At 34.1% G+C, this 22,003-nt stretch overlaps 3 protein-coding genes across 4 annotated transcripts; 2 read left to right on the forward strand and 1 right to left on the reverse strand.

The window, feature by feature from the left end:
- The first annotated feature begins 1,475 nt into the window (after positions 1-1,475).
- Positions 1,476-6,871, forward strand: ALA1 (aminophospholipid ATPase 1). Its single transcript, XM_039028799.2, has 7 exons — positions 1,476-3,779; positions 3,896-4,202; positions 4,399-5,107; positions 5,182-5,305; positions 5,443-5,662; positions 5,875-6,333; positions 6,425-6,871. Exons 1-7 carry the CDS (start codon positions 2,177-2,179, stop codon positions 6,645-6,647), a joined length of 3,645 nt encoding a protein of 1,214 aa, XP_038884727.2. The 5' UTR covers positions 1,476-2,176; the 3' UTR covers positions 6,648-6,871.
- Positions 6,872-9,495: 2,624 nt separating this feature from the next.
- SD3 (import inner membrane translocase subunit) lies at positions 9,496-14,605 on the forward strand. Its single transcript, XM_039028152.2, has 9 exons — positions 9,496-9,870; positions 10,141-10,248; positions 11,388-11,453; positions 11,555-11,573; positions 11,891-12,051; positions 12,725-12,903; positions 13,022-13,070; positions 14,106-14,225; positions 14,342-14,605. Exons 1-9 carry the CDS (start codon positions 9,757-9,759, stop codon positions 14,498-14,500), a joined length of 975 nt encoding a protein of 324 aa, XP_038884080.1. The 5' UTR covers positions 9,496-9,756; the 3' UTR covers positions 14,501-14,605.
- A 2,198-nt stretch (positions 14,606-16,803) lies between these two features.
- Positions 16,804-22,003, reverse strand: LOC120076113 (putative inactive leucine-rich repeat receptor-like protein kinase At3g03770). Of its 2 annotated transcripts, XM_090312871.1 has the most exons (8): positions 20,722-21,949; positions 20,499-20,641; positions 19,740-19,870; positions 19,039-19,279; positions 18,473-18,675; positions 18,328-18,380; positions 17,539-17,650; positions 16,804-17,284 (listed from the first exon to the last, which is right to left on the reverse strand). In XM_090312871.1, the coding sequence occupies exons 1-8, from the start codon at positions 20,733-20,735 to the stop codon at positions 17,000-17,002; spliced, it is 1,182 nt and encodes a 393-aa protein (XP_090168997.1). In that variant the 5' UTR covers positions 20,736-21,949; the 3' UTR covers positions 16,804-16,999. The 2 variants fall into 2 exon arrangements, with proteins under 2 accessions (XP_090168997.1, XP_038885819.1); XM_039029891.2 differs by having other exon boundaries at positions 20,499-22,003.

Here is a 22,003-nt window from a genome sequence, read left to right on the forward strand (position 1 = left end):
AATGAATGTGAGTGAAAATCAAATTAAGGATAAGAGGTAAATTTGAAATATTTTGAAATAACTAAATCAAAATTAAACTAAAAATTTATGAGTTGTGTTTAATATTTTGAAACTTATAAATTAAATAGAATTTAGATTCAAAACTTAAGTAGGCAATCCAAATTCTTTTATGTTTTCAAATTCACAGTTAATATGTCTTTGGTAGGTAGTCCGAAAAGATCGTGTAATCCCAATCGTGCAAATTTTGAAAATAACATATTTACGTTTTAGATTATGAATTTAAAAATTTAAAATGTATAGTTATATTAAACAAGATAAAAACATTAACAAATATAATATTTCATGTTATAAACTCAAATATATTTGTTAAATTATGATATGCATTATATAATATGTTATAAACTATATGATATTACAAAATAATAACTATATAAAAAAATTGAACCATAACCAAATTTATAAATAAATAAATTAATAGATTATATTTAACCAAATTATTAGTTTTATGATTTATTAATGTATTATCAAATATATTTTAACAGTTATTTAAATTAGAAATTCTAAATCTCCTTTCAAACATATATCAAGATACAATTTTCATCATATGGCTACCCAAGATTCTCTCAAGTCTTAACTACCAAAAATATTTTTTCCTAAAATAAATTTATAAATTCAAAAAATAATTCAAATTCCAAAAAATATAATCATGTATATCCATAAATTATTATTATTTTTTTAATCCGGTCAAGTTCGGACATCAATATTTCTTCCCATCAATTTCTTTCCCGTTTAAACAAAATTCAGCGGTCTTTCTAGAAGCATCTTCAAGGACCAACGCAGGCTATATATACATATATGTAGTTTTAAATCATATTTTAATTTTCGAATTTTGAATATTGTTCCAATTTGGTTTTTAAATTTTTAAAAGGTGTTTATTTTGATCTCTACTATTAAGATTCTGTTAACTCTTTAAACAAAATATTGAGATAACTTGTATTTTTAGATAACTAAGATGCCAATTAGTTACACTAAAAAAATATAGGATTTCTTGATGGTAAAAGTTATAGGATTTTGCCTGTTCAATAATTTATCGTGTTGGTTGTTGACTTTGTATTTTACCTACAAGTTCAACACATATAAGACACAATTTCATCAAAGAGTTAACAAAATCTTAATGATAAGATTAAAATAAACATCTTTTAAAGTTAAGGGACTAAAACGGTCATTTTTTAAAATATAGAGATCAAAATAGAACAAAATTACGAGTAATGGACCACTATGATATATATATATATATATATATTTTTGTATATCATCATCCAATAAAAAAATTCAGTCTTTTTGGAACAATGACTTCTTCCTTAATGCAGCAAAATAATATAAAAAAAACAAAATCGAAATTTGAAATGCGAGAAAATAAGAAAAAAAAAAACCAAATTTTGTTTGCGATTTTTTGATTCGGTGGATCCATTTTTTTGTTGTTGCTGTCGCCACCCATTACGACTTCTTCCCCCGTTTCTTGCAATGATCGTCTTCTCACTCTCTTTCTCTCTCTAGATTCCCTCTTTCTTCACTCCTCTCTCTCTAAAACGCTAAGATGGCTTTGACCTTCCTCTATTCTACTTCTTCCTTCTCATCTCCTTCTTCCTCTCTTACACGACGCTTCGCCAACTACCATTTTCCCTTAAGAAATTTCTCCATTTGGCCTCTTTCTTGTTTCCTCTCTGATTCTCTGTTCATTGACAGAGTACGTTTTGTGTTAATCCCAGCTCTTACTCTGCTTTTGATCTTCTTTGCTGCTGCATTTCAGTTTTTGTTGGACTGACGATTCTGCTGGGTTTTGGATGTGGGGTTTGTGTTCTTGTGTTTGATTGAGGTTTTTGCAATCTGGGATTCCGTGGAATGAGTTGATGACTGAGTTTTGAATTTGGGTTTCTCGTTTTTCTTTCTGGGTTGTGTTATTCTAATTCGATTTCTCAATCTGGGTGTTTCGTGAATGTGTTGATTTGTGTGTCTCGACCAGAGATTTGAAGTTGGGATTCTCGTTTTCTATCTGGGTTTAGTGTTTTCTTAGCTCGTTTGGTGTTTGATTGGGTTTTTTGCAAGTTGGGGATTTCATGAATGCGCTGATGATTGAGTTTGTGTTGGTAATTCAGAGGCCGCTGATTGCTAAATCATGGCTTCAGAGCGGCCACTACTGATTATATCTCCAAAAACACCCAAGACTGTCTCTCACGATCTACATAAACCGGAGTTGAACCGACCTGGATTGTTGTTCGCCATGGATTGTCGAAGTCCTAATGAGAACTCAGCGAGTACCGAACTGGGATATCGTTCTTTCTCGCGGCGAAGTCAATCATGGCTGCAATCGAAGTCGTCAATTCGTGAAGTGAGTTCTAGTGATTTTGGATCGAGGCCAGTTCGTCATGGTTCTCGAGGTGCTGATTCTGAAGCATTGAGCATATCCCAGAAGGAGATCAGTGACGAAGATGCGAGGTTAATTTACATCGATGATCCCGAAAAGACAAACGAGAAGTTTGAATTCGCTAGAAATTCAATTCGTACCGGCAAGTATTCGATTCTAACTTTTCTGCCCAGGAATCTGTTTGAACAATTTCATAGAATTGCTTATATATATTTCCTTGTTATTGCGGTTCTCAATCAACTTCCTCAGCTTGCTGTTTTTGGTCGGGGAGTTTCCATTTTGCCTTTAGCTTTTGTGCTGCTAGTTACTGCAGTTAAAGATGCATATGAGGATTGGAGAAGGCATCGTTCTGATAAAATTGAGAACAATAGATTAGCTTCAGTTTTAGTAGATGGTCAATTTCAACTGAAGAAATGGAAGAATATTAGAGTTGGTGAGATAATTAAGATTGGTGCAAATGACACCATTCCTTGTGATATGGTTCTTCTCTCTACTAGCGATTCCACTGGGGTTGCATATGTGCAAACTCTGAATTTGGATGGGGAATCAAATTTGAAAACCAGGTATGCAAAACAGGAGACGATGTCGAAAATGCCCGACAAGGAGAAGATTGTTGGGTTGATTAAATGTGAGAAACCCAATAGGAATATCTATGGATTTCATGCTAATATGGAGATTGATGGGAAACGTCTGTCTCTTGGACCTCCAAACATAGTTCTTCGTGGGTGTGAGCTTAAGAATACTAGTTGGGCTATTGGTGTTGCTGTATATGCTGGCCGTGAGACAAAAGCCATGCTTAACAGTTCTGGAGCTCCATCAAAAAGAAGTCGACTCGAGACTCGGATGAATGTGGAGATTGTTATGCTCTCTTTCTTTCTCGTTGCTTTGTGTACTGTTGTTTGTGTTTTGGCCGCTGTTTGGTTCATCAGAAACAGAGAAGATTTGGACATTTTACCTTATTTCAGAAATAAGGACTTTTCAAAGGACCCACCTGAAACTTATAATTACTATGGATGGGGATTGGAGGCATTTTTTGTGTTCCTCATGTCAGTCATCGTGTTCCAGGTCATGATCCCCATTTCACTATACATTTCGATGGAAGTTGTTCGTATTGGCCAGGCTTATTTCATGATCCGAGACACCCAAATGTATGACGAAGCATCAAATTCAAGATTTCAGTGTCGGGCTTTGAACATAAATGAGGATTTAGGACAAATAAAGTATGTGTTTTCGGACAAAACAGGTACCCTTACCGAGAATAAGATGGAATTTCGATGCGCAAGCATCTGGGGGGTCGATTATGGAGGTGAAAGTACCAATCCCCTCGACGAGCAGATTGGATACTCTGTTCGAGGTACGCAAAGCTATGTTGAATCTATTTCTTTCTTTTCTTTTTTTAAATAAGATCTCCTATACATGTCCTTGGCAATTAAACTAGTTTAGCTTATCTTTTTCCATGTTTTGCAACAGTGAATAGAAAGGTTTTGACACCGAAATTGGTTGTCAAAACTGATCCTGAGCTTCTACAGTTATCGAAAAGTGGAAAGCACACCAAGGATGGAAAATATATTCATGATTTCTTCCTCGCATTAGCTTCTTGTAATACCATCGTTCCTCTCATTACCGAGACTTCTGATCCTTCAGTGCAATTAATTGACTACCAAGGGGAGTCTCCAGATGAACAGGCATTGGTTTATGCTGCTGCAGCATATGGTTTTATGCTAATTGAACGAACTTCTGGTCATATAGTTATTGACATACATGGTGAAAAACAAAGGTAGATCATGCTTTAGCTTTGGACTTTGGTTCATTGAAAATATTATTTTGCACTCTATGCTTTAACATTGGAGCTGTTTGATTTTTGTCCCATAACTATTTGCTCAATGATTATTCTGAGTAACAAAGAGCTCAGAATTTTCCCTCTTCCACTCTTTTAATGCTGCTTTCTCAATCTCTTTAATGTTGAGTTGCAGGTATAATGTTTTGGGAATGCACGAGTTTGATAGTGACAGGAAGCGGATGTCGGTGATATTGGGGTGTCCTGATATGACCTTTAAAGTATTTGTAAAAGGTGCTGATAACTCCATGCTCAAGGTGATGGGTGAAAATCTGAACATGGATATCATTCAATCAACTAAAGCTCATCTTCATTCATACTCATCAAAGGGTCTCAGAACCCTGGTTATTGGGATGAAAGAACTCAGTTCCTCCGACTTTGATAAATGGCACATGATGTTTGAGGAAGCTAGTACTGCTTTGATCGGTAGGGCTGCTAAGCTTCGCAAGGTTGCCAGCAGTATCGAAAACAATTTGTTCATATTAGGTGCCTCAGGCATTGAGGATAAGTTACAAAAAGGTGTACCAGAAGCCATAGAAGCTTTAAGAACCGCGGGAATTAAAGTATGGGTTTTGACTGGAGACAAGCAAGAAACTGCCATATCAATAGGTTACTCCTCAAAGCTCTTGACAAACAAGATGACCCAAATTACAATTAACAGCAACTCAGCAGAATCGTGCAAAAGGAAATTAGAAGATGCAATAATCATGTCGAAGAAGCTTGCTACTGCCTCTGGCGTTGCACTGGATAATGAAAGAAGTACTGAAGTTGTAACGACTTCGGTTGCATTGATCATTGATGGCAGCAGCCTTGTTCACATTCTTGACAGTAAACTCGAAGAACAGGTAAATGCTTATGAACCTTTGAATTCTATGTATTCTGGAATGTCTAACGCTTACCTAACTCGCCTGTGTTTCAGCTTTTCCAACTATCGTGTAACTGTTCTGTGGTGTTATGTTGTCGAGTTGCCCCGTTGCAAAAAGCTGGAATTGTTGCTCTTGTGAAGAGGAGGACTTCTGACATGACACTTGCCATTGGTGATGGTAATGCTCAATGCCTTTGTTTTCTCGTTTTCCTTTATCTCCCACTTTCTAAAACCTATGTTATCAACATATATCATCTCTTCTTCGCTCTGGATGTTTGGTCTCATAGAGTTTGTGCTTGTTAAATTACATTGTAGGCGCGAATGATGTGTCAATGATCCAAAAGGCAGATGTAGGCGTCGGTATCAGTGGTCTAGAGGGTCGACAAGCTGTTATGGCATCGGATTTTGCCATGGGGCAATTTAGATTCTTGGTCCCTCTTTTATTGGTCCATGGACATTGGAATTACCAGCGGATGGGCTACATGATCTTGTACAACTTTTACAGAAATGCAGTATTTGTTCTTGTTTTGTTTTGGTGAGTAATGTCTTCCTAGACCACACAAATCTTGAAAGTAATTAAAAAGAATGAAATGATAACCACAAGTTTCCTATGACTTGAATAGAATCTGTTCTATGTACAGGTTGTACCATCGCGTCATTGAGTTCTAAGAACATAAGTTTATTAATACTTTAACAACTTATTGTAGATCATCATAGGCTTAGATATTTTCATGTATTTGTTTGTAGGTATGTGCTCTTTACTGGTTACTCATTGACGACGGCGATCAACCAATGGAGCAGTGTGCTTTACTCTATAATCTATACTTGTTTGCCCACTATTGTTGTTGGAATTCTTGACAAGGACTTGGGAAGAAGGACTCTTCTTAGTTATCCTCAACTGTATGGGGCTGGCCATAGACAGGAAAGCTACAACTCTAGATTATTTTGGTTAACAATGATTGACACTGTGTGGCAAAGCATTGCTATTTTCTTCATCCCCCTCTTTGCATTTTGGGCTACCACTGTCGACATTTCGGGCCTTGGAGATCTCTGGCTACTTGCCACGGTCATCGTTGTCAACTTACATTTATCGATGGACGTAGTTCGATGGTATACCGTCACCCATGCTGTGATCTGGGGATCCACTCTTGCGACTGTCATCTGTGTCATTGTTCTTGATTCGATATTGTCGCTTCCTGGTTACTGGTATGTATTATAACATACTATTTTGTAGTGTTTTCTGAATCTCCATTCATTATAAGAAGCTTCTTAAACTTAAAACATTCTAATATGGCAGGGCGATATATCACGTGGCGGGCAGAGCATCTTTTTGGCTAAGTTTGTTATCCATCGTCGTAGTAGCATTACTTCCTCGTTTTGTCGTAAAATTCCTTTATCAATATTACTATCCATGTGACATTCAAATAGCAAGAGAGGCTGATAAATTTGCAAGGACAGGAGAGCTGGTAGTTGTACAAACAGAGATGATCCCAGTCCTCAACAATCCTTTACAAGTATGACAAAACAACTCTTTGTACCCTTTTTTTTGTTCTTTTATTTCATTTGTACTTCACAGTTTTGTATTTCTTTCTTCATGTAAAGAAAAATCACAATTCTTTAGGCTGCTTCAGAATAATTCTCCTGTTGCCAGTTGCCATCCAAAGGATAGGAAATGTAATATAATCTCTCTCTCTCTCTCTCTCTCTCTTTTTAATTTAAGATTTTGTTGTTGTTGTTTTTGTCATTATTAAGGGTAGTCAGTGTTGTTTAAGAGCAGTTTTTGGAATTTTCTGTGTCTTAATTGAGTAAATATTTATTCTTCTTGGAGTTGATGCCTGCTTCCATTTGTTTTGTTTACTATTTTGGTTTTCAAAGCTTGGTTCAAAACAACTATTCATTTCAATTTTAATTGAGTAATCCTACACAAATATACTTTTTTCTCTTTATGAATATGATTTTTTAATATTTTAATAATGTCAAGCGTTGTTCCTATTTTGGCACAATGTGTCCTTTTATAGTAAGGCGAATTCGAGAATGCTTTTCAGTTAGTTAAGATAATATGAATTGGACATTTAATATTTAGATGTTAAAAGCACCTTCGATCATTTATTAGGAAGGGAAAAAAACCCCTAAAATTTAGAAACATAAAAAAAAAAAAAAAAAAAAAAATCAAATCAATCTATGTCATATGTGAGAAAAAGTGAGCTCCCAAACTTTTTAGGAATATATATATGAAAAGAGAAATATATTAAAACAGGAGCTAAGAACCTGAAAAGTCATTAGATAAAGCAAAGGACTCATGATTTGGAAAACTTGCATCGTAGAAAATACTGGAACTTCCCACAATGGAAAGAGGAGCTACAAAAAAAAAATGTTGTGGGGAAGACAAGACTCGTCAACTTCGAGCATGAGTAATCCTATTGCAAGTCTTTTTACAAAAGGAAAATTTCGTAACATTCAATTGAGTGATAAGGAGAATAATATCCTTCCCAACGTTCAAGTAAATATCAAAGGTATTGATAATGAATGTACAAAATACAAGTTTCAAAAAAGATTCCAAACCAGGAACAATCCAAATATTTAGATTGGTTGGATTGACAATCCAAATGATCCAAATAAAATCTCTAACCCAACCCAACCGGATGAATTGTCGAGTTATAACTTATTTTTCTTTTTAATTAAAAATATGTGAATTTATATACAATACATGACTAATTAACTAAAATCTCATAAAATTCAAATGCCAAATACTATATATCTATGATATTTATTGCAAACTTTAAACAAAAATAAATATAACAATTTTAAAAGAAAAATATTAAAAATTCACAAATTAATCAATAGAAAGTAATCCATTTTTAAACATTGAGATATATATATATATATATATATATATATATATATGTATATGTATATATAATCCGGGTTGGGTTAGGTCAACCCAATTTTTTTTTTAAACCAATCCAACCCAATAAAAATAGAAAAAAATTTAACCAAACTCAATTTAATAACAAAACTAACCCAACCCGATTCTTACATTTTGAGTTGGGTAGTCCGGATTGTTCGAATTGTTGATTATTTGAACACCCTATCCATTATTATTATAAGTAACTCAATAAACATCAATATCAATATTCAATTATGCACATGGACAAAACTTGCACAACCAAAAGTAAGATGGAAATTGTTGTATAAACAAAGAAATAAAAATAAAATTAATATTGGGTTTTCAATTTAAAAACTATAGAAGGATAGTAGATTAATGTGATTTTGAGAAAACCTACATACTGGATGCTCTTTCTCCTAGTATATATGTATATAGACTATATAATCAATAAGAGTCATTAGCAGTGTCTACAAAATGACAGATATAATCAATATGAGCTTATGATTTACACTTACTAAATCTTTATCGTTAAGACCAACAATATAATGATCTAATCTCATCACGGTAAAATTTGAAGATTACATACCAACCAAGACTATAAGCTTATTGAATACGTCACTAGTGTATATGCAATTTATAATAACTAAGGACATTATATACATGTTATTGCTTCAAACTTCCGCCTAAGCAACATTTCAAGAAGTTGATTGTAGCAAGTCGTCTCTGTATAGTTAGTTAGCAACTTGAGATCTCGTTCATTTACAAAATTAACTACATAAATTACTCTATCAACTAAGAACAATGGTCATATGCACCACCAAGGATCCAAATTGTCAATTTATACCTAAGGTATGTTGTATATTAGCAGTAAAGTCAAGTTTAAGTTGGAAAGAAAAAGTTACGCGTTTATCAATTCAAAGTTGTGTTTAGTAGGTTGTGAGATTTTTAATTTTATGTTTGATGACATATTCACGACCCTTAAAAAATGCCTTACAAGTATCTAAGCTTTCAATTTTAAATATAAGATTTTTATTTCTTAATCTCCAATGAGGTAGATTCATTATTAATTGTTGACATTTCTTCTTAATTTTTCCTTGTTTTTCTTTTCTTTAAAAAAATAAAAAGAAAAAAAGAAAAAAAATCTAGTAGAATCGTTTCCTATTAAAAAAAAAAAATTTCTCACAGATTTATTAACACACAAGGTTGATAAGTTAGAGTTCCATTAATTGAAAACTTCAATTTATGTTTGCTAGAGTCATAAATTTCTATAATGTTCAAATTATATTTTGATCTTTAAAATTTTAAATTTATTTCATTTTGGTCCCTAAATTTTCAATATATTTTTACTTGTATTTGAATTTTCATATTTGTTTCATAGTGAATTAAAAGCTTTTTAATGAAAAATAATATAATAAGGACCAAAACAATTGTTTTTAAAAAAATCAAGGACTAAAATAAACATTATGAACCAAAATATATCCAACATGGAAGTTGAGAATTAAATTACAAAATTTTAATTTCTTATATATATAGATATGCATATACATATATACATATAAATATACATATACATACATGTAAACATAGGCCGCCTCCGCCTCCGGCTGTCTGTCAGAATTCCGTCAGGGTTTTTGACCGAAACGCCCTCCCCGAATAAAGGGCTTCATCAATCATTAGGGTTTAACACCTCTCCTCCGAGGGTTTCTCTGTACAGATCAATTCTTCATCAGCTCTGCGAATCAATGGCGAACGGATTAATGAAATTGACCCGGTTTGTCTCTCGCTCTTCTCTCCTTCTCCGTCAATGCCACCAGCCCTCGTCATTTTCTCGTCTCGGTGCTCAGGAATATCTCCAGGTCACTTTGCATTTCAATTTTGGTCTTTATTTTACTCTACTACTACTACTACTACTACTCCTGACTCTCGAGTACTTGCTCCATCGGTGAATACGACCGCTTTTGGTTCGCTCGGGATTTCAATTTACCTAAACTTCACAGGAGTACATTATACTGATGCGATTCTTTTTTATACGTTTTTTTTCAAAGAAGTTTAGTTTAGTTTGTTCGTCGCGAGAAAATGCGGAATTTGATGTCTCGAGTCGTTTCTATCTCAATATGTGAAATCAGACAGCGGAGGTGATGAGCAGAAGTGGGATGAATGTTTCTAAAAGAGTTGCTGTAACTACCTTCGACGAAGCAAAGAGGGCTTTATCAGATACTTATGCTGTAACAGAGGTATGTTTTGGATATTGGTGGAGCAAATCAGTCTCAAAGAAAATGTGTAGGATCTGTAGGTTACTTCTGCTGTGTTAAAGTCTATAGGATTTTTCACAGCAAAGAGAATCAAGGAACAATCTAATAGTCAAATTGTATCTGCCTTGGATGTTCCAGTATGATATATATAGTTCCTCGACAGAAAAAAGCAGAAAAGCAATAACTTGTTAGCAGATATTGGCATCGGATCATATGAAAATATGTGCATCCTTTTTGAACTTTGAACTCTTTACTGTACATGATCGATATGTAACTTCTTTCTATCAATATCAATTTCAATATGGAAACCATTTGCCTTATCTGTATGTGCAATTAGGGAGTAAAATGTTTTATGTGGGACAGCTTTCGGATCAACTCGACGATTTTGGAATTTTAACTTTGGAATGAACTTGAGAGAGTTTGAAATAGAGAGCTCATAGATCCCATTTTGGTCAACTCACTGCAAGTCTGTCTCTTTCTAACATGCTTTTCATGGCTCTTTGGAGAGACAAATATCCTAATAACTAAACTAATAAGTCTTATCAACAAAATGTTTCTTCTCTAAAAAAATAATAAGTAAACTAATAAGGTAAGGTGTTCCTTCTCCTTCAACAAGAAAATTTTAAGGTGTTCTTTTGGACAGCTTTCTTTGAGGGTTCATGTACGATGAGATCATACAATGGAAAAACCTTCAAAAGCTTTGAGTGGATATATGTTTTTTTTGAGGGGGTGGGTGGGATAGGGAGAAGGTTTCTTATTTCTAAGCATTGACAAGAAACCCTCAAGCATTTGGGGTAATGTCTTTGTTGCTTCCCTTTAAATCTATTGTTTGAAACATTTTTGCCTATCTCCCTCCTATATCAACCCAATAGGATGCCTCTTTTGAAGCTTTCCGACTCTTCGATTAATGTTTATTAAAAAAGACAAAAGTTCACGCTGTACTTAATATCTTGGCAAATAACGTAAGAAAATAAATGTTTAACTCTGTAGGATGGATGTAGGTATTGCTCAGAGAATTTCTCTCATCCTAATTATGTTCTTGCATTAGTTACAAAGATTCTTAGCCAAAGTAGAAGATTCTCTAATTTGGGGTTTCTAATGAAGATGTGTAATTGATGCAGCTGCTTGGTCCACTGAAGTCTGGGATTTCCAAACGATCTGCTGTGAATGTGTGTGACATTCCTAAGGTGCAATAACTCTTTCGTGGCAAATGTTGATTTTTGGTTATTATTTTGTTAGCATTCGTTGAATCATGAATGTCTAATTTTATTATTCATCGACTTTGCAGGCTGCACTTGGAGCTAATGGTTGGTTCTATTACATTTATTTTTCATGAACTGGGCTATTCTGCCATGTTTTTGGTTTTATTTTTTCTTGGGGGGGGGGGGGGGGGGGGGGGGTGGTATTCTTGTATGATGCTATTCTACTCCGTATATGGCAATGAAAACTGAAGTAGTTCTAGGGAATGTTCAATATGGACGAACAGGTGAAAAATGAGTTTTAGTGGCTTCATCGTGAGAGCTATTAATCAAATTCTGAATTGTTTGCTCCCTCTCTTGTTTTTCCTTTTTTTGGGGGGGAGGGGGGGCATCTATTTCTTAACCCTTGTTATATTTTTGTGTAGGTATGGCTGTTTTATCTAGATGGCAAGATGCAAGGGCATCTGTTGTCACTTCTTCAACATTAGGTATCACCAGTAGATGTGATACAAGTGCTAGAGGGCCGTGCTTTGCTAGGTTTATGTCATCAAAATCTTCAGAAAAAAGAGAACAAACTGCATCTGAGGTTTGTGTTCAATTTTGAATTTGTTTTAACATTTAAGGAGCTCTGGGTTTCTCCAGGCTTGATTTCTGAATTTTAGTGGAAGGTACTTTGACTGAGTTTAGATGTGGTGTTTGTGTCTCGAATTTATGGATTGTCAAATGACCATGAAGATGACTAGCCTTGTGAGAAAAAAGTGATCAATCTCATATATATCTTAGATCTAATAAAGCAAGGACCTGGGGCTAATTAGAATATCAATAATTTTTGCGAGGAAAATTTAAGTTATTGTTAAACATTGTCGAATGCATTTCTGTAATATTTAATAATATATTCATGAGAAGAAGTCAGCTTCCTGTAAGAGAGTGAAAGAATAACAAGAGGTAGCGATATGACAAAGGAGGGAATACCAACAGAAAAAGGGCTATAGCAGACTAAATACCTTTTTATATATATATATATAAAATAAATCTGAATAAATGCGGTGCACTTTACCAAAATCAATAAGCATGCATCTCATTTGAATGATGGTAAAAATTAAATCTGACGTAACTGAGCCTCATCGTTGCCGTACGGGCTTTTTATTAAATTTCTTGTGCGTATTCTCATTTATTGGTGTTGGCCAGGTGAGGCCAGTGTTATTTTGTGATCACCGATGAGTTCATAAACCTGGGTTTTCCCTTGATTTTATTATCAGAGCAAAAAAGAAATATCAACAGTGGAGGATCCATTTGATGCTCCTACATATAATATACCAGAGAAGCCTGTTACATTTGCAGAGGGAGCTTCCTACAGTTTTATCATCCTTGCAGGGCTTGGAGTTGCAGCAGCTGCTGGATATGCAGTTTTTAAGGAGCTCATATTTCAACCAAAAGAGTAAAGAACCAACTTGCAGCTAGATTAATATTATAAACGTTTGCTTAGAATTACGACTTTAAATTACCATGTGGTTTCCTCTACATGGTGACTCTGATATGCGAGTTCTCTTGCTTAGGTATAAGATCTTTGACAAGGCTCTTAAAAGGATTCAAGATGATAGCCAGGTTAGTGAAATTAACCTTGACCTTTTGAGTTTTGTATGTGTTTGTGTCAAAACTTATATCTTCCCTTGGGGCTCATGGCTTCTTTTTAAAGAAACAAATCCAACAAGGGACTCCATGAGAACAAAGATACTAAATGAAACAAACACAACCAAGGCAATTACGTCTGTGAAAGACCAAATGACTTAAAAAGATGAACTAGGAACTTAACAAGAAAACAAAACAAGATCTGCTAGAGACTGAGAGGAACTAACCAAACTACAGCAGATTCTCAGGTAATCACCAACCAAGAGAACAAAGAGAACCACATAGTGGACCTTTTGCACCTTAACTGAAGGTACTCTCTAGATGGGCCAATCTTTTCTCCACCTACTATGGATTAGATATAGTTCATGTTTTTTTAGCACCATGTTCAGAATTGAAAACGTAATGCGCCACTATGCAGCATCGTAAATATTCCTTGCACCTTAATTGAGTTGGAATAAGATGAATTTCACATCATATCCTTTAGAGATGATGCAGAAGCAGAAATATATACATACATATTATAGTCCAGAAAGTTGTTCTTGCTGTATCTCCAATTCCTAGGTATAGTGAGTCATTTTACTTCAGTAATTATGAAAAAATAACTCGGGTTAATTGGAAAATTAATAGGCACAGAGGGGGTGGTTGGTGGGAATGGGATAATTCTTTTGCATGCTGTCTTCTTCCGTGTCTATTAAATTCAGACTACTGTGTAATTTTCTTTCTTTTTCTTTTTTTTTCTTTGGGTGCTTACCATGAGGATTTCTTATCCTTCTCTTCCTCTCTCTTATGGTTTTTCTTATTACAAAAAAAAAAAAAAAAAAAAACCTTTTTTTAGTATGTTTCCCTTTTTTTTTTTTTTTTTTTTTTTTTTTTTTTTTTTTAAAAAAAAAAAATTTTTTTAAAAGATTTAGCCTTTTGAAGTCTAACTCAACTACTGCTTTACTTTTTTCAGTGTTCAAGCTATCCTTTGAGATTTTATGTTTTATTAGATTGGTTTTGCTATCCTGTCAGGTTAGGGTAAGGATTGGTTCCCCGATAACTGGTTATGGGCAAGAAACTAGAAATCGAGCTGCTCGCCAACGTATCCCAAATAGGGTATGGACTGACGAAGATGGTGTAGAGCGAGTAGAGGTAAAGTGTGACAAGATCCTCCTGTTGTACTAATGATTATGTTTTTCTTAGGTTAGGTTCCTGAATGACCCCATTCCCCTTTTCCATTAGAAATTAACAAATAAAATTTTGTATAGGTGAATTTTTATATCCGTGGGCCCCATGGAGCTGGGAAAGTTTATACCGAGATGTTCAAGGATCAAGTGGACAAGCAATGGAAGTTCACATACTTGATCGTTGAGGTGAAATCACCTTCTCCAGCCCAATTGATCCTAGAATCTTATATGCCTGCCTGAATTTTGTGCACAACCAATTCGCTCAAGATTTTGTATCAAATTATAACATGGTTTTAGAATCATCTCATGTTTATAATATTTCTTCCTCCTCTCACCCCATTTAAACTTTTCGACTCGGTTAGGCTAATTTTTTTCAAGTTCAATATTTCTGATTACCACCTCGACTCCTAGAGAGAGTTCCATTCCAATAAGTAATACTCATTCGACGTGCTTCCACTTGATACAACAAGTGAGTCAGGAAGTTTTGCCCATAGGATCGATTTTCTCTTAAAAGGTCAGATTTATTCTTTTCATATGTCTTTGTTTATGTGCAAAAAAAGGTTCCAGATTTTTTCTCTTGTGACTGTGAGGTGAAGCTTACCCCACTATGTTATGAGACACAACAAGGAATCAACTGGAAATTGGAAGGTATCGAAGCTTTATTTATTTGTTTTCTCTTAGCTTTGTATAACTTGGCATGCTGTGTTAAAAAACTCTCTTTGCCCTTCACCAACATGTCATAAAAGTATGGAACAATAAAGACTTGTGCCAATAAATGGGTGGCAGTTATTTTTGTGACAATAACTTGTTTTTGTTTGCTTTTGGTTGCTGATTATTCTATATTTAAGTGACCAATTGAGTTTGATGGGCCAGCATGATTGTTGTTGGGCATAATCGTGAGAATCATTTCCCTTACTGTGCATGTCCTAGGCACTCTGGCGCCCCTCGAGTCATGGTATTAAATTTATCAACATGGCGATATTTTCATTGATATTTTTGCATATCTATAAATTTGACTTCAAATATAAATATATAAGGGGTGAATCGACATTTTTATCATTGTAAAAGGAAAAAAAACATGAAACGTTCAAAATAAGTAATAAAAATTTTGGTCCTATTTGGCATTTTGTTTTTAGTTTTAGTTTTTTAAAATTAAGTCCATGGACACTACTTTCACTTCCAAATTTCTTTCTTCATCCACTTTTCATCAATGGTTTAAAAAATCAAGTCAAATTTTGAGGGAAAAAAAGTAGCTTTCAAAAAGTTTTTGTTTTTAAAATTTTGCTAAAAATTCAATTATTATACTTAAGAAAAATGTGAATAAAATAGTTTTAATTTTAAAAAACAAAAACAAAAGATTATCAAATAGAGCCTTATTTTTTTTAAATATGATAGAAATAACAGACATTTCAACTAGTTTAAAAGGTGTTAAAATGTTGCTTCATTAATCCATATTTTTTCTTTCTTATTATCTTTCTAAAAATTTTCGACCTTTTTAAATTTATAAAATCGAGACATTGAGATTTTTTTTATGATATTAATATTTAAATTTTACTGACATTTTAAGCTTGAGTTAGGGTTAAGGTCAAACGTGCCTTCCATAGAATTCTAACAAAAGGATTACAGATTTTATTTCTTATTTCTTCTTATTTTTTAGAAGACAAATTTTCTTTTATCCATTAATTTTCTTTTTCAAAATTATTTAATAGGAATCTAACATAAGCACATGTAGAATACTGATAGAGGTTTGAATCATGAAATGTTCGACAAAAATGAGATTTAAAATCTAAAATCTTTGAACATTTGGGATTCCTACAAAATGAGTGGATACAATCATTGACGTATTATTGTTAAAGAAAGGAAAATAGATTAAAAAAAAAAAAAATCAACGAGGAATAAGATGGCTTTCCAAACTTAATTACGATCTTGTCGCTGTGTTTTTAATGATTTTGCTAAAAGCAACGAATTGTTATTTGGTTTCATTTCATTACATCACGACAATGACAAAAAGAAAAAGAACACTAACAAAAACTTTAGCACTCGAAGAAAATGGCCCTCAATGATTGCCTGAAGACCAATAATAATAATTAGTTTTGGAGAAGTGGCCAAAGTACTAACTTCCAAGGTAATTAGTTTGCCCTATTTTTTGAGGTTGGAAAGTTCAATCTTCTATCTTCTCCCGTTTTTGTACTTCAAAAACTTTGTGATCCTTTGTTCGAACATCGGTAGTTATGCACTATTATCTATATTAGATTTAAGATTTAAATATTATTTTAGTCATCGTACTTTTGATTTTGGTACATTCATTTTTTTTATCTTTGTCACTTTTCAATGAATCATTTACTACATTTCTTAAACTATAGTCATAAATGTACTAAAGAGTTTCTACGGTACATAAAATTTATATACAAATTTGCAATTAGTGATCAAAATCATTACTTTTAAGTACAATAATCAAAATAAACAAAACTTTAAACTATAGAAATAAAATGGATATTTTGAAAGTACAGGAACCAAAATCGATAGTATAGGAACTAAAGTAGTAATCGAAACTTAAATCTTATCTATCTTGATTCACCATTTTATCAAAGGCGTCCAAGTTCGACTTGTATGACTCAAATGATCAAGAACTCGATAACATAACATACTGTGAAATTTGAGCAGACTACAACTGGTCCCTAATGAGATAAAAAGAATGGAGTTTGGGAAATTAAATTGATGAGCTGCTTTACAAGTTGTTCATGAAATGAGAAGTTGAATATGAGTACCATTTTCCTTCGAAGACATTTGTGGGGATGGTGATGGTGATGCAGGTGCCTCTCTACTTGAATCCTGAACTTGTCCTGCAAAATGCAAATTCCAAAGAATATCTTCTATTGAAGGTCTATCTGTTGCCTTCTCATGAAGGCATCTTACACATATTTCCATCATCGTCTTGAGCGAATCGTCCGAGCACCCCTTGTGTACTGCTGGATCCACAATGCTCTTTCGAGCTATCTCATCAGTTTTTAGGCTTACCTGCAACTGAAAACAGGAATGGAAGCAAAAATTCCTAGTTCAGTAACAAGGTTAATTATGGAAAAATTACACTTTTGGTCATTGAGGTTTTGAGTTCGGTAGTATTTTGGTCTCTCGGCTTTCAGACTCGACACTTTATCCTTTAAAGTCTGATTTGACAATAGTTTTTGTCATAAGTTCTTCGTTAATTACTAACAGAAAGCTAACGGGACACTCAATTTTTATTTAAAAAGATACTTTTGAATTGAAAATGTACTTACAAGATCTCTTGAAACCTGAACTTCGTTTTGGGAAGTGATTTGTCTTCCCAAAATCATTTCCAGTAGAATGGCTCCTATGTCATACACATCATTCTTATCTTTGTGATTTACTCTGCAAAAACACACACAACTCCAACATTTAAATTTATATTCCACTACATGATTCAGTTCTCTTGCAAAGGTGTATCCAAATTATTCTTTACAAAATAAAAAATTTGCATCAAATTTCATCGTGAAAATATTAGTTTCTTTTTGGTTATATTATAAGTATAGTTTCTAAACTTTCAAGTTTGTGCCATAAAGGTCCTTGAACACAAAAGGAATTTGATAGGTTCCTAAACTTTCAATTTTGTATTTAATAAGTTCTTAAACAGTTAAAATCTCTAATAAATCTACAAACTCTCTTTGATATATTAAAAAATTTAGAAACATAACTGATCTATTCGATTTGAAATTTATTTTTTTTGTAATCAGACCCTAAACTTTTAATTTCATGTATAGTATGGTTAGTAGATACGTCCATAAATTTAAAATTACGTTGAATAGGTCAAGAATCTATTAGATGCAAACTTGAATGTCTAAGGACCTATTAGGTATTTTTTTGAAATTTGAGACCAAATAGGCAAATTTGAAAGTTCAAAGATTAAATTTGTAATTTGACTTCTATGATGTGGTATGAGAGGACATGGCAAACAATGGTTAAAAAAAAACCAATGTGACTTGTTTCTAGAAACAAAAGGAAGAAGCTGTCTATGTTTGAATTTTACAAGTAAAAAATAGAAGTGTTACCCCATAGCTTGGCGCTTCCCTTTTGTACCAGTGGATGAAACTCCTGAAGTCATCTGAAAGGCAAAACAAATATATCAGTCACATTAACTTTTGAGAGGTTATTATGGAAACATACAGGACTTTCTTTATTCTCTCTGTATCATACCATTCCACCATGTTCAACTACAATAGGTAAATTATAACAGCTGATTTTCACATGGAGATCTTGATCAAGTAAAATATCTGTAATCTTCAAATTGTTTGAGCATACACCAGGCACAATTCCTGTGTGTAGGAACTGAATTCCCTTCACCATTTCGATCGCAGCCGATATCCTTTTCGTCCAAGAAAGTTTTTGCCCTGGTAGCCCTGTGGAATCAAATTCTTTTACATACTTGTGTCCATTGACAGAACAGTTTGCTCTGCTAAATCTTATGCACCTTCAGTACAATGCTAAACAAAAAAGGATATACCATGTCTGGATTGAGAACTTTTTTTTTTCTTTCCCCTTTACCTCTGCCCACTACAAGGCCCGGACTTGGGGAGACATCAAGGGTTTTTAGTATTAAGCTCACCTGAAAGTTCGAAGTTGGGATCTCTAAGCCAATGTGACCAAGAGACCTCAAGTCCTTGCCAACGAGGTCACCCCTTAGAGGGCGAGATTGAGAATAAGTCCAACACAAGTTATACGTAATAATAGTCATACATATTTGTCATGGAAAGTCATTTTACCAGATACATGGCTCCTTAGTGTCCCATATGGATAGTACTCGAAGATAAGGAATACTCTGCCAATGGTTAAACCATCTGGTAGGAACTCGTAACAATGTCCAAGAGCACTGATCAAATGGATGTGTCGTAGTTTAGATATCAACTCCAATTGATGCGTGTAGGTTTGAGAGGTTTGCCGCCTTTTCAAAGTTAAACTCCGAATTGCCACGACACTACCATCCGTAAACACCCCTTTGAATATCTGTTGTTGTCAAGACAGAGACTTCATTTATAAGTCTATTATCGAGTTCTTTTTAACTAAAACGAAACTTCTCATTGGATAAATAAAAAGAGACTAAATCTATTAGTTAGTTTTGTGTAGTAGCAGATTAGGAGGTCACGTGTTTGAATCCTTCTAACATCATTTACTCCTTGATTAATATTAATTCCCATGTGTTAGAATGTTTATTAGATAGACATGGGGAACCATGCTTAAGCTTTTTAAGCCAACTTTTTATCTTTGATTCCAAGTTTTCAATAAAAAAACCATTTCAAAAGTACTCTCCTTTCAGACATGCTTTTTGGAGGGGGGGAAAAAAGGCATTGAGAAAAGTAACTGAGATGTATGATTTGACAGCATAAACTAAGAGAGATATGGCAATTTCTGAACAGTGAAAATGTATTAAATTAACAACTGGTGAATAACCTCTGTAAATTGGTACCTGGCCATCCAGACTTTCAGTTATCAGAGTTGAAGCATCAAAGTAGTTGGTAGCCTCTTTAAGTTCATCCAAACTGAAAGTTCGATAAGGAGGAAGACTAGTTCCCAGCTTCATTGTTTGAGAAATATACTCTGCATGCACATGGTGGATTTTAACAAATATACAAAGATGGATTAAATTCATTAACAAAACTTGCTACAAATAACATTTAGAATAATCTTTTATCCCTAAACTTTCATGGATAGACTTTAATAAGTATCAATTTAGTCCTTGAAGTTGACCTTTACAATTTATAATGATTTAGTTCTTACCATGAAAAGTACTATCAAGATTTTTAATGAATTTTTTGCACATGTAGATTGAAAAACATATTAGAGTCAAGTTTGACAATTGATGAGATTTTTCATGATAGGGACCGAAGATACAAGGACTAAATTGTTACTTCTATAAAAGTTCAAGGATCAAAAGTGATATTTGACATAGATGGATATGAAGAAAGCAATTTTTGACAATCTATTCGTTGATATGGGTTAAAAATGCTGAAAGCAGACCTCCAGCCTCTGGGAAGTTAATGGATGAAAAACAATGAATTATGCAAGCAGATGCTATAATACAGATAAAAGTGATTACTTTTCAGTTGTTTTGCTTTAATAAGATCGACCCAGTTCAAAAAATCATCAACCAGAAAGAAAAGGAGAAAAAAAAAGAAAAAAGATAGAAGAAAAGAAAAGAAAGGAAAGAAAAAGATATTCATCTTACTGGCATCATACAGCTGCTTGGCTGTGCCTGTTACAGATGAATTCTCTGTGATAAACCTTGTTGAAGGTTCTTTAACAACTCCCATTTTGTATGTCCTTCTCATCGTCAAGAACACCAGAGCAAAAACTACAATTCCAGCAACACTTCCTCCAAAAATTCTCAAGAAAGTCATTATCTCAGTATGAAGTTTCCTATGCTCCAGATTATGAGGTCTAATACTCACTGCCAAAGCTTCATTATGACAGAAATTCAAAGGGTGCTGTTTTTGGTCTTGATTTGACAAGCAATTTCCACCATAGATGCTATCACCATTCTTGGACTCCAATTCCTGAAGACAAGTAGGCAAGTCTCCCGTCAAAAGATTTGAGGATAAATTTGCAAAAGTAAGATCACTATTGCAAGATATGTTCTGTAAAAGCAGTCCAGTTAATCTGTTTCCCCCAATATTCAGATACTTAATGGAAGGAAGTCCCAAAAGCGATGCCAGAAAAGGTCCAACAAGTTTATTGGAAGATAAGTCCAGCTTTTCAAGGCGATATGACAAGCCTAACTCAGGTGGAATACTTGAGCGAAATCTGTTGTTTTTGAGCTCAAGTATACTTAAACTCTTTGGTAATTTAGGAAAATGGGGTCCTAGAAGATTGTCTCCCAACTCAAGAACTTGCAAGCTGGTTAAGTTGCTGAGGTCTGGGACATTCCCAGAAAGGGAATTCCCTGAGAGAGAGAGAATTCTTAGACTCCACATATGTGAAATGGAATCTGGTAAGGACCCATTAAAGGAATTGTTCTGTAAACTCAGAGTGGTCAAGAATGGTAGTGAACCAATCCAATCAGGAATGCTGCCAGAGAAATAGTTGCTGTCAAGATTGATAAACTGTAGGGTTTTGGAAGAAGAAAGTTGGGGAGGGATGGAGCCATAGAAGGAATTTGAGGACAAGTTGAGTATTTCTAATGAAAAAAGGTTAGCAACAGATGGAGGCAATGGACCCTCAAGACCTAAAGAAACTAGAGAAAGCACTTTCAGATTGGGAAAATGGGAGAATGTGGAAAACAAAGAATCAGTGGAAGTATTAAGTAGAAATGAGGGGGGATGTTGGAGAACATCATCAACAATGTGGAGCTGGGTTATGTTATCTTCATAGCACACTATTGTAAGAAACTGAGTGGATTCAATGTTACAGAAGTCTGTGACATTGTTAAAGCTGGATAGAGCTTGAGGGAAGTTTAAAAGTTGCTGGATTTGTAGAAGGGATTGGGATTGAGAAGGTGGAAGCTGAGTTGAAAGTTGAAAAGAAGAGAACAAAAACAAGAAAAGAAGAAGATGGAAATGGCAGACTGCTTTTAGTTTTGCCATTAAAGCTCAGAAGAGGAGAGCAAATAAGTTACAGAGACGAGAAAGAAGCTGGAAAAGAGAAAACCCCATTAAGAAGAAATGAAACTCTCTCTCTCTCTCTCTTTCTTTGGCTGTGTCTTCAGAGCTTGTTAAAGAAGGCCATTAGAAGTAC

Source organism: Benincasa hispida, chromosome 4 (assembly GCF_027475165.1).
Source record: "Benincasa hispida cultivar pf3 chromosome 4, pf3_genome.v1.1, whole genome shotgun sequence".
In the NCBI taxonomy this organism is placed as follows: Eukaryota; Viridiplantae; Streptophyta; class Magnoliopsida; order Cucurbitales; family Cucurbitaceae; genus Benincasa; species Benincasa hispida.

Bases quoted from the DNA above. Each gene is read 5' to 3' on its own strand.
- ALA1 (XM_039028799.2), top strand. From the start codon at position 2,177: ATGGCTTCAGAGCGGCCACTACTGATTATATCTCCAAAAACACCCAAG. The intron at 3,780-3,895 runs GTACGCAAAGCT...GTTTTGCAACAG, and splicing joins GATTGGATACTCTGTTCGAG to TGAATAGAAAGGTTTTGACA. The intron at 5,108-5,181 runs GTAAATGCTTAT...CCTGTGTTTCAG, and splicing joins ACAGTAAACTCGAAGAACAG to CTTTTCCAACTATCGTGTAA.
- SD3 (XM_039028152.2), top strand. From the start codon at position 9,757: ATGGCGAACGGATTAATGAAATTGACCCGGTTTGTCTCTCGCTCTTCT. The intron at 10,249-11,387 runs GTATGTTTTGGA...TAATTGATGCAG, and splicing joins ATACTTATGCTGTAACAGAG to CTGCTTGGTCCACTGAAGTC. The intron at 13,071-14,105 runs GTTAGTGAAATT...CTATCCTGTCAG, and splicing joins GGATTCAAGATGATAGCCAG to GTTAGGGTAAGGATTGGTTC.
- LOC120076113 (XM_039029891.2), bottom strand. From the start codon at position 21,852: ATGGCAAAACTAAAAGCAGTCTGCCATTTCCATCTTCTTCTTTTCTTG. The intron at 19,280-19,739 runs GTACCAATTTAC...TGACAACAACAG, and splicing joins CTGAAAGTCTGGATGGCCAG to ATATTCAAAGGGGTGTTTAC. The intron at 18,381-18,472 runs GTATGATACAGA...TTTGCCTTTCAG, and splicing joins TAGTTGAACATGGTGGAATG to ATGACTTCAGGAGTTTCATC.